Below are 12746 nucleotides of genomic sequence, written 5' to 3'. Positions count from 1 at the left end.
TAACACAGGCTAGCTTTCCTCAGCTTCCCTTAGGTTTACTTTTTGTGAAAGAGATCTACTGGTTTTCATTCAAGGTACACTATGAATTATTTCAAACAAACAAGATGACAAAGAGGTGTTTCTTTTGACTTTGGGAAGACAGGAAGAAAAACACACAGAAGGCACTTTGTGCAAAAAGGCTTTATGAATTGAGTGAACAGTACACTACTGGCCAGCCTAATAAAATTCCTAAACTTATAACTGTATGATCCCAACACTATATATGAACTACAGCAAACAGAATAACCTTGGTACAAAAGATACCTTTACCCAGATACATCTCACGAGTCTGTCAACTGTATTTTAATTCCATGATGCATAAAAATCAGAGTTGCTCTTTATACAGCACTAAATCCACAATTGATCACATCCATTTATTTCATGTTTCACTTAATGCACCCTGAGGATTTTTCAGGCTTTAGTTTGCAGTGTCAAAAAGTGACCTGTTTTGATGATAACCTTAAAAATTATTCTACTCTGAAAAAAACCCTTATCAACTGTCAACACACTAAGCAATAAAGTAATGCAACATTAAGTCGTTTTAGCATAATGTACATCTACATCTTTAATATGAAGAAGCGCAGCATTCAAATCCTTCTTGTTAATTTTTAATCACACTCTATTGTGCGATTAAATCATGCCATAAAATCATGCTAATGCTTTCCAATGACACTAATGAACGTTATTCAGATAGAGGAGGTCTATTAACAGAGCTAGCCTACTGGGATAACTCACTGATTGGTCCTTCAGTTTAACAAAATGCTCATTTCATCTGAATCTTCTAGTCTTCATGTAAAGAACTATTTTAATGAAGCAGGTATGATGTTTATCAAATTATAGCATGTGTCATAACCTTTAAAACGGAGAAGCTGTTTTAATTGCAGAAAAACAGTTATATGGCAATCTGATTTTTTTTCTCTCAAAGGAAAATAAAAACCCATAAAAAATACATATATAAATTAAGTTTTTGTATTATTAATTGCCTTCTATTTCAAGTGCTTTAAAGGAACCAAAATTACACGGAAAAGCCAGAAGTGCAGTGGAAAAGCCCACTGCAGCATAAAAATAATTAATTGTTTTAACAAACAGAATTTCCAGGTACTACAGGTGAAGTTAATCCTTATGCTGTAATACTTCTTAATGGAAAGAGCATCAAGTGGCTAGCACTTACTACTGTTGAATATTTTCTTTTTTCAAACAGCTTTTAAGCAAATGAAATTACTTGGGGATTTATTTTAATTGAAGATTCAATTGGGCTATACATTTCTATGCAGTTTCCATAGCAACATTCATTTCAAACTAAAAAAGCTGCTTCTCTATTACTCATTATTACTAAAATTCAATTTCATGTCTCTGTTGGAACTAAATAACATTAAAAGAGGCCTTGGGAAGAATCCATCTAGCACAACTAATTAGTTTCGAAAATGGCTTTTTAAATCCACCTAATTAAAATTCACCCTCATCAAAGCCTTAAAAGCAACAATTTTGCCACTGAAGTAAACAATGGCCAAAAGGCATACAACTATTTCCTGTGGTCAGAACAAAAGAAAGATAGGTGCTCTAAAAGAATGGCTTTTAGAAAGTTCACAGCCCTTTTCCACCGCAATTCATCAATTGCCAGTCAAAATACTAAGACTATAATCCCTAACACTCATTTTAAAAGATGCATTAGTCTAACATTTATTACCATTTTGATCTTGGCAGTCCCCTTATAAGGGACATGACAATAGCACAGACCAAAATATATGTATATTCTGAAATAGAACAAACAGGTCAGAGGAGAGAGGTTCTCTTTTCGCATACTTTTCTGTCACTGTCTCGCTCAACATTAATTCTAACATCCCTCAAAGGCATAAGCCACATTTATCTTTACTGTTTCATCTGACTGTATACCTAATTGCAGTGTCCTTATTTTTGTTTGAGTAATAACGAAGGTCAAAAATAAAAACACCAAAGTTACAATCTGCACACTGTTTATTGACCTGTTTTGGCAAATTTCAGTGTGTACATAATTTTAAATACATTAGAGATCCACTCTCTGAGGAAGAACATTGCATTATATAAAAAAAAAAACAAACCCAATTTTAAACTGTTATACATACTAAACTAAGTTATTTTAAGCCAAGAAGAAATAATTAAAAAAAAAAAAAACCAACAACCTGCAAAAATGAAGTCAGTAAGAGGAAAAGCCATGGATTTCTAATAGTAATAACAAGACAGAAATTAGACCTCTTGGATCTAAGCCAATAGCTTAATGGCAATGCTATGCCATGCCACATAAGCAAATTGAGTACTATCTTCATTCCCACATCTCTTCTGCAGTATCTACATACCCTCATTCAGGTCCCAAGAGCTTACATAGGCGAAATTTCGTCAAGAAGGGAGAAAAATGCCTCACAAACTGCAAAGAATAGATGAACTGACTTGCCTGAGAGATAATTCCTCCTGCCTTCCTCTGCTGATAACATTACTAAAATAGGCTTGTGAGAAGGAAAAGAGCATTTACATTAAAATAAAAGGATGACTGTTAAAAAGATGAAGTTTAATTAAGTAGGCAGGTCAGCCTTTCTATAAATTAACTCTAAAAATATCATTGGCAAATTTGTATTAGCCACATAATGCCTAGGCTGAGATCCAATTGTTTGATGCCATTACTAAGAAATTAAGGATAATGCAAAATCTATATTGATGAATGCCCACATTCATATCCCAGGTATAACTTGGAACCTGATTACTCCAGCTTATTACAAAATAAGAATTCTACAGTTTCATTTAGTAATGTGTTATTTTGGACTAGATGATGGCAGTTTGACACTGTTAAGTTTGCAGTTTTTGACTGACAAATAAGAACAGGCTTTTGACTATTTACTGAATGCATATCACACAATCCCATTACTGTTACAGGGAACCACCAATGCTTGCCTATTTTCTTTCAACTCTAAACCAGCAATTTTATAGTTATTTTGTCATTTCTCATCATGGGAAACATATGTGTATTCTTGCTTGGAAAATGATTAAGGATTTCTGGGGGAAAAACATTAGTATTTTATTCAGGCAAACATTCTGTATTTTCCTTACTAATAAAGAGGATGAGACTTAAAATAACAACATACCATAGTGTAATTGTGAGCCACCTTGTGCAAGTCAGTGCAACCCTGCGCGTCAGCGAAAGATCGGATTCCAAGGCAATTGGATGGGTGAAGCTGCTTCATTAGGAATTTACAGCATGCTTCTACAACCTGAGAGAGTTGAAGAAGGCAAGCTGTAGACAACAGGCACTCAATGTTATCTTCTTTTAATTCAAGGCGACCTAGCAACATTAAAAAGTAGATCACACAATTTTACTTTTATCACTTGTTAAATTCTCTAAAACTCAGAGGCAACAGCATTACTTACAGATTATATGACAGAACATAAGGCTTAGCAAACATCACTCTCAGCAGCAGATAACGAGCTTTTCAAAATTAGTCCATACAGCAATGTAAGGAAATGGAATCCTAGTAAGAGACCTTTTCTGCCAGTCATGATACATTTAAAATATTCACGTAATTTGTCAACTAACAGAATACAGTATTATCAGAGAAACTATATCCTACCAGATTGCCTCAGGTAACAGCAATGATTATTTCTTTTTATTTATTTATAAGGAATTAAATAACCTGAATCGTAATTGCTAAAAAGCATTTGAAGCCAAGTAATGGAATCTAATGCTCACAGGAGGACAATTCCTTAGATGAAATTCCATTTTCATTCTAATTACCTGTATATGCATATTGAACCAGAGCCCACAATGCCTTTGGCTCCACACCTTCCATCTTGATTTCTTCCTGTCTTGCTTCCCTTACGTCATTAGTGAACATTGCTGCAAAGTAGTCCGAAACAGAGGATGAGAACCAATCTGAGTACATCATGAAGGAGAAAAGGAGAGAGACAAAGAGAGAAGAAGAAAAACTGAGTCAACCTGATGTTTGTTAATTTATGATTCATTACTTTGCCCTTTGAAGAAACACCATACTGAGAAAAAATGTTTAAAATTGACAAACTGCTCCATGCTCTAGTCCCCCTCTATGAATAATGAAGTACTGTTACTGAATCTACATTTGCTGCTGAAGTAAATGAATTGGCCTTTCAGAGCTCAATGACTTTTAATAGCCAACACAGAAACAACCCACGAAAAAAACATAAATTGGAAATGGAATATAAATATGCATTATGGAAATAAATTCATTTTTTTTTATTTCCATTTATATTGTGTCAGTTACTTTTTTTAAACACAAAAGAATGACTTACTAGTACTTTGAAAAGTACTTTAAAATGCTTTTACTCTTGGTGCACACATATGCATTCATTTACAAATACTGATGACAGAACTAGGCACAGTAAACATGGAAATGGTACAGAGTAATCTCTTTCGTGGGCATGTATTAAGGCTTTTGTCAACAATTTTGAGTATTTTAAGCTACTGAGTAAGAAAACATGCTACTGCACAACAGACATTTCTTTGGATTACTGAAAGTAAACGCTGAGTATATATAACAATGTCACTCCACAAAACCTGCAGAATTTTGATGTCTCAGTATATGTTCATAGGACTAGAGTGAAAGAGAAGGAAACCATGTGGAGCAGGAATATTCAACCCATAGTTCTGTTGTATGAAACCTACCATAACTATTCCTGATGTCTGCTAATCTCTTCCCTAAGAGATGTCCACAAACAGCCTTGTAGTTTGGATCAATTTTTGTGCTGCAGTAGTTCACTGTTGCCTTCCTCACAGGGAATTCAAATACAATACGCTTGCACATGTACTGAGCTATACAAACAGCAAGTGCAAGAATCAAGCCTACTGCAAACACACTACACAGTCCATCTGCATACATTCCATGAATTTAGTGCTTCATGAAATGTCAGTTTATTCTGTGCTGAATCATTATGTTGGCTTGCTAAGATGACAGAGGTCAGGAACCACAAATCAGAGTAAATTAATTGAAAGGTGACCACCAGTGCTTAGGAGTAAGTCTAAACATGCATTATGGGAGGATTTGCAGGTACATACACAAAGCCATGAACTACAAGATCCATCTCTTAGTTAATTTACTGCAAAGTAATAATTATTGACTCATTTCAACTACTTTTTTCTTGCTGATTTTCTGACCGTTGACCATTTGGTCAGGCTACAGTAGGGTACTATTATTTTTTTTTGTTGCAGCAGCAACAGAGTTGTGTTACGAGTATATGTGGAAAAGATTAATTTAACAACTTGTATGACTGAAGTGAAGTTTTGTAATGAGAAATAAAGTTCTGTTCTATTAAGAACATATTGTTCCTGAAATATGAGATTTATCTTGTGGCTGACTTGCTGAGAAAAATTAGAACATTCTGCCAAGGTAGCACCCAGGCATAACTTCTAGGCATTTTAACCTCAGGTTTAATGACAGCTGCAGTTGAATGAAAATACTGCCTCCTAGACATCTGTAGAAGTTTAGTGAAATTAGACAGTACATTCACGTAAGCATCAAGAGACAGTTTCTGCAAACTGCTTTTGATGCTACAATGAGGTGACAAGATCAGATTTGTATGTAAAAATAGGGGTTCTCATTGGAAGGGAAAGCGTGTAGATGGACAGATTTGAGCAACCCAAGTATCTCTGCAGGTCCAATTCAGAATTAAAAAAAAAAGCAAACAAACAACTTAAGACTCACCTCTGACAAAACCGACTTCTACACAGAACAAGAAAGGTCTCTGCGATGGGAAACAGAACCTAAAACCTACTTTTAACACAGTTTGGGTTTGGTTTTTTTTCCTTTTTTTCTTCTCCCAACAGTGCAACTGGTTTAGTTAGCTGCAGTATTATTTACAAAATGGCTGGACTGTACATATCTTAGCAACAGCTGTTGAAGAAATGCCAAATAATAAGCCGAGGCTCCAGACAAACACCTTCTACCAGCTGTTTGATATCAGCAAATTTCTCCCTGTAATTTCCAGTCTTGAAGTCCTCCAAAGAAATTATTAGAAATTTAAAATGCAATCCATTTACTATTTTTGCAAACTTGTGTTCAGATTCATGAGAAGGTATACATGTTTTACAGCATTAAGTGCTCTCCAGAGAGCGACTTGCTTATGCTGAACAAGATGTGCAGCCCAGGAGTACGTTAACACAAGTAATGTGTCAAAGCATAAACTATACTGATAACAATTTTGTAATAATTTAGCCAAGAGCATGTTCACAATGAAAAGTCTTAGAATAAGTATCCACACTTTTCTCTTAATTAAACTAATTTAGAAAAAAAGTTCTTTCAAGAAAGAAAGGGGATTAAAAGATACAGTGACAATGCATCAAGGCGACACTGAGCATAAAAGAAAAAAAAGGCAGACTTTCAGCCAACTGGCCTTTTCTTGTCCTACGTTTTTTCCCACTGGTCAATAAAAATCAATCACCACTTTACTCATGCCATTTGACACTCGCTTGTTCATTTGTCTTTAATCTCATAGCTAGTAAGTGATTTTTCTTTCAACCTTTTTTTGGCTTGTCTGAAATTAAACTGCATTCCTACATATAGATTATACAACATGAAGCAGCTAACTGCTGCTTCATATAACTGAAGAATCCATGGAAGATCTTCCCCATCCATATTTGACCTTTTTGCTAAAAAACTCTCAAAGATCTAAGCGATAAGTATGATTTTTCAAAAGAAAATCTGTGCAATGACTATAAAACTACAGTTATATTCACAATCTTGTGACATTGTGGTTCTGTTCGTATTACATAAAGAGAATCTCCTTGTGTTCTTTATTAATCATGAAAATTAACATATTTGTCCATATCAAGAGTTCTCTGGGAACTACCGATGCTACATAATACTGCCTTTCCTCAGTTTAGAAACTGAAGCAAGCTATGGTTTTTGTATTATGAGTTCATAGTCCTTTTTTCTCCCCAGAGTAATACCTTCCTTCCTAATTGGCCCAACTAGAATGCCTACAAAATCAGTATATACTGACATTAGAGAGGCCTCTTAATAGTACCAAAAAAATAATCAAGAAAAAGCCTTAGTAGAGTTGGCATTGTATTGTTTGAATGTAGATGTCAAACATTCACCTTTACTTTCCGTCTTACCTAATTACCAGCTACTGCCAAATACTCAATTCGGCATAGGTAAGATCACAAGAATTACATGGAGTAGGTTGGCTGCTCTTTTTCAGTGCACAGGAAAGTGTAGAGAGAAGCAACACATGAATACCAGAATTTTTCATCTGGGAGACCACAAGATGTCTGAACAATTAATCTCTCTGGAAAAACACTCAACAGCTATGGGCTAAATACGTACAAAATCTGTGTGTTTCAGTACATCTCCCTGTTTGTACAGGAGGTTCCAATGTTACTGATGTCTTCCATTTCTGTAGTTTGTACTGATCCAAAAATAGAAAGATCCACCATGATGGCTTAACCTATTTTGAAGAGTTTTCCAATTTCACTGTTATTTAGTGATAGCCAATAAAATATGTGTAAGCAGGGTGGCACACTCCAATTAAACTGTACTTCTTGTTGGAATGCCATAAGCTGCATCATCTAGACAGTTTTCTAGGTCTTCAAAGCAATTATTATGTAAAATTATGATAGCTGTCAAACCTGGCAATTTAAAGATTTAGTATCTCCCAACTCAATTCACCTGACAGAATGAAGTGAAGCTTCTTAACATCTTAAAGATAAAAGGGACACCTTCCTAGGCAACTCCTTGTTGTGGCAGATGAAAATAGTCCTAAAGGACTCAACAACACACTAATAGCATCCACTAAAGTTGTAAGGTGATACTGAATAGTTCATGCATTCTGGTATGAAGCATCTCACACACTAGAGGCTTCAGCTAATTTCTATTCTTGATAGCAAAGCCTGTCAGTAATAAAAAGAATACATCAAAGTGGTACTATCCTACACTACTAATATATCTGTATTTATTTGAATTAAATTTGTTTAAAAGCAAGCAATACCTAAAAATACTAAAAATGTTAAAAAGATTTCCAATTATAGCTCTTTTTCAGGGAAATCAAACCTTTCAAAATTCGTTTGCTGCTTCTGACACTGAAATGATAATTACAATACATCCTTTACTAAAGTTCTTCAAAACAACCAAACTGTTGGTAGCAATAGTATCTTTTTAACATAAAGCTATCACAGAACTGCTTTTTTATATACTTTGACTTTTTAGAAACACACTTGTGTTAAACGTTTATGAACACGTAGTTAAAAAAAAAAAGGCTGCAGTGAAGGATTTACAAACTGAGGCAATACGGACTGTGAAAGAAAAGAAGTATTATTAAGGCAGATGGAAAAGAAGTACAAAGATAATAAGCCTCAAAGATAAAAATGTCTGCAAAATAGGACTTGTGCTCTTCCAAACAAGCTTCCTAACCCTAAAGTACATAAGCTTTCATTGCCTTCTTCCTTCAGTTCCATGTCTTTTGTATTTCTATCTTTCAGTGTCAACAGGAAGAAAGAAAATGGCTCTGCACAGATTTTTCAGATTGCCGGTTAAAGGATGCAGAGAAGGTTTTAAATCCCCTCTGGCCAGGAATTTACATAGACCTCCATTTTCTTATGTGAATATTCTGATTAGCAGGTTATGAAAAAATAAAGCAAACTTTTATTAGGGACATAGTAGTTAGCTGAATGTAATAAATAAGAATATAATAAATGATTTAGACATCTGAAATTGCAGTGGACACAGAAAAAGCACCTGATATGAAAAATCTAATTAAATTAAAGGTAATAAAAAGTTTCAAAAAATTGCTTATGGAACTGTAGGCTAAGGGAGTGGGTATACAATGCATTTTTTCCTTGTGGAAAACTGTTCCCTTGCCTACTTGCCTCTTGGTCTCCTAAACGAGTTCTTAGCTATAATTTTACCACAGAATGAGAAGATAAACAGTCTTCAATATAGAGAATGCCATATTCAGAAAAGTCATGACTACGTGGCAACTTGTGGAGTTTTATTTTTGTCATGGTTTGATGGGGGGGGGGGGAGGGGGTTCTGGTGGCAGGAGAGGGGCTTTGCTCCCTGTGACCTCCCTGGTATTTTATTATACACTTGAAGACAAAAGTAGAACGTCAAAACACAATTATTTTTGATGCTGTATCACATACAACAGATAGAAATTAACTTTTAGTTTCCAAATAAATGTGAAAAAACATAAGCATGTTTAAAGTATTCTAAATTGTTTAGGAGATGTTCTGACCTTGTTTAAACAAAACACAAGACACACTTTGAAGGTGTATTTGTAACCGTAAAAGAAGTTACTTCAAATTATATAAACTTACCTGTGAGCTGGAATTCTCCGATCACCAGCAACTAACACCACATCACATAGCTGTTTGTGTCTAAGATAATTCTCCATCTTTTTAAAAGTTTGTTCAGCGTGGTTGAGAGCCTGAAAAAATTCATCTGAGGTACAGGGCTCCATAGTTTGACTAGATGATAAGGTATGACTGCTGTTGGAGGTTCTGCTAAAGACAATAACAGAAATTTTAGTTCACACACTATTAAGGTGCAGCAATTCTATGTACAGATGATAAAATAAAATCACATGTGATTTTAAAATTGACATACATGATTTGTTTTAAGATACATTCCCTTGCTATTTCATTTCTTTTCATATTCATACTTTCTCTCTTCCTCCAAACCTAATTAAACCCTTGTGAAAAAGCTATGATCATTTAATGTTGTACTCTTCAGCTAACAAAGATCAGTCCAGCAATCTTATCTATAGCACTGTCTATAGACAGTTAAGGAAGAACAGACATCTACCAAGACTCTGCAACTGAAAAAGCAATGGAAGGCTGCAATAAGGAATCAAATCTCTCCCTGCCACGTATGCTAAAGTCTTGCTTCACACAAAACGTAGCACATATGGAGCTGGTAAAAAAGTATGGGCATGCAGGGGTGTTGTGGTTTAGTCCAGTTAGCAACTAAACACGACACAAAAAATAGGACGGGGGAGGGGGGTTGTGTGTGTGTGTGGAGTGTGGAATAAATAAAATCAAGAAACACATCAATATACCACCACTCCTACTGCATGAAGCTTTATGTGTCTGATATGAGATCTAGCACAGCAGAAGCCAATACAGGGGAAAAGCAAGGGTGGATGGGGAGAAAGATTATTCCTGTCTATATGCGCAGCAGCTTGGGAGGAGAAAAGAGGAACAGAGAAACGTAAAAGGAATGCATGGGCCTAGGACATAAAGGAGAGGAATCCTAATTGTGTACACTGAGGGAAGCACTTTTTCTTGCTCACAGTTCTTTGACTACTACTGACTTTCATGCAGTGCAGGAAAGTTATAAAATACTCTGGACCTACCATAATGTTTAGAAGACATGGACTCACAAGATCTGCATCCAGATCCCTGCTTTCACAAAGTTGTCATGAAACTTTGGCAGCACACTCAGGGCTAAATCCACCAAGAGACTTAGCTCAGTCCTTAGCCTAGGATATTTGTTTCAAGATAGAGCTCCTCAAAATCAAAGTCCAAATTTCAGCAGAAAATGTTCTGTAGAGGTTTTGGGTTGGTTTTTTGGTTTTTTTTTTTGCATGTCCTCAGCTAAAAAGGCCAAGCAATTTGGCACTTAGCTCAAACCTAAATCCAGTAATGGATCAGAAATAAGATATCTGCCTACCTATTTCCCTTAGAGGACTTTATCTTAAGTGTTCTCTCTGAAGCTGTGGTTAGCCAGTTATTTAAGCTGTGTCAACAACTTCTCACTTGTTCTGCCCCACCACTGGCCCTCTGACAAGCTGCAACGAGTATTCTTTGTGGCCATGTGGGAAACTGAATCAAGGCACTCGTACATGTGAAAAATATAACCATGTAACTGTAAAAAACGTTATGTTGGCAAAATTGGGTGGCATTCCCATAGTGAATGAGCAAGAAGTACTCAGGGAAAGCAATTCTTAAACCAGCAACCCTGCAAAAGAAACAGAAGTGGAAAGCACAGGGTGCTGCTCAACAAGAAAATGCTTAGGAAAGTCTTGTTTGCTATGACAATTTATCACATCCTCAATTGTGTTGATACAGGTTGGGGTTTTTTTTTTGGTTGAACCATATTTTAATCCAGATTCCTCAAATTATCCCCATTAATATTGATAAAAAATATTTACATGGTATCAGGAATATGATTTACATTACAACTTCACAAATAGTTGTGCATATATACATATGCACTGATACGTATCTTCAGATTTAACTGAAGGAGCAACAAACTAGCATGGATACGGAAAAAAACTTTCTAAGCCAGCACTTCGCTGGACCACCCCCTCACTACAGCTACTGTCAGCCTCAGGACTGCACATGTGCACAGTTCTGCACAGAACTCAGTGGCAGGCACCACTCTTGTTCACTACGGAAAAATAATTGCATTGTGTCTGTTTTCCACTACCCACAACGAAGCACTTATTCAGGACAAAACAGAGCCAAGCTTAGTTCTTCCCCTCACTTGAAGAAAGCCAACCCTACACCTGTCCTCTAGCCATTAACTTACAAACAATTTTCCATAAGGAAGGAAAAGGAGAAGGAAAGATAGATTAAGCTTCAGTGGTCCATAAAGAGAACATGAAAGAGACAGTTTATAGTTGAGCTACTTGCAAAAAAGGAAAGATATAGCTTCAAGGACTATCTATGTCTATTACCCAATAACTGACTATGAAAAATTCAGATCTCTCTCCTCCCCTGAACTGTTTTACGAATCTGTTTCCCAGTTCAGTTCGTCACAGCCATGACAGCTTGGGAGAATACACAAGCAAGGAAAGAACAGAGGAAGGGAAGGACCTGCTTTTCTCTTTCCCAGCAGTAGTACTGAAATGTCTTCCAAAATTCTTGGCCTACATTCCTTTCAGCTAGAGAGAGGAAACCTGGGTATCTAATGTTGACCTGTGAATCCCATGCTCAGAGCAAACAGCTGCAAGGTCCTGTAGCTCTGAGTATCAGCGTGGCTCTGCTCCTTTTGGATTTGGCTCTTGACTCAAATTTATCCTTAAGTATAGTGTAAATTTCCTCTCCCATAGGCTAGAGGTATTGCTACTTCTTCACACCTCACACACACTACTAAGAAAATTACATTAAAGACTGAGGCTGCCAGTGCCTGAGATAAATGTATCAAAGAACCCTTTGTGCATATTCCTTTAAGATTAAGATTTAAGATAGTAGTATTTAACACATTAAGGGGAATATTATTACAAGTATCTTAGAACATTAGTCAGATGCGTTTCCTTTCTTAAACTTCAATCACTCTTTGTCTTTTCTTTCCCTATTTATTTAAAAAAAATCCTATCTAGCACTGACCGATTTTTATTAAGTACGGTACAATTTCAGGATGATATTAAAAATCTAAGTTACTCTAAGGACTTTCCCATGCTAGCTATACATTTTACTACCCTGATGACAAACATTTATAAACTAAAGATGCTAGCTTTCTTCAACTTCTCTGTCTAATAAAGAATTCATATGAGTATGCATTTTTAAATCAAAATTATGTATAAGCCATGCCATAAACCCATTCATTTTAAAGGATTTATTTCTTGAAGTAGGATGTTTGGAATACGGAGCTCTGCTCAATATAACAGTTCACTGCAAAGCAATGAAGCAATTAACTGGGCTAGTATAGTGGTGATAAACAAGTTTCAAAAGTAAAAGCATATATGATGATGATGACTATAGAACCGGA

At 35.8% G+C, this 12746-nt stretch overlaps 1 protein-coding gene across 1 annotated transcript in view; it reads right to left on the bottom strand.

The window, feature by feature from the left end:
- KLHL5 (kelch like family member 5) overlaps nucleotides 1-12746 on the bottom strand; it is a 40827-nt gene that overhangs the window by 20279 nt on the left and 7802 nt on the right. The window contains 3 exon segments of the mRNA XM_086611671.1: nucleotides 3153-3349; nucleotides 3800-3937; nucleotides 9330-9532. Of these exon segments, the coding sequence (XP_086467797.1) occupies nucleotides 3153-3349; nucleotides 3800-3937; nucleotides 9330-9532 (538 nt within the window).

The sequence above is a fragment of the Tauraco erythrolophus genome, chromosome 5 (assembly GCF_009769465.1).
Source record: "Tauraco erythrolophus isolate bTauEry1 chromosome 5, bTauEry1.pri, whole genome shotgun sequence".
NCBI classification, from domain to species: domain Eukaryota; kingdom Metazoa; phylum Chordata; class Aves; order Musophagiformes; family Musophagidae; genus Tauraco; species Tauraco erythrolophus.
This window is presented reverse-complemented; position numbering and strand designations above follow the sequence as displayed.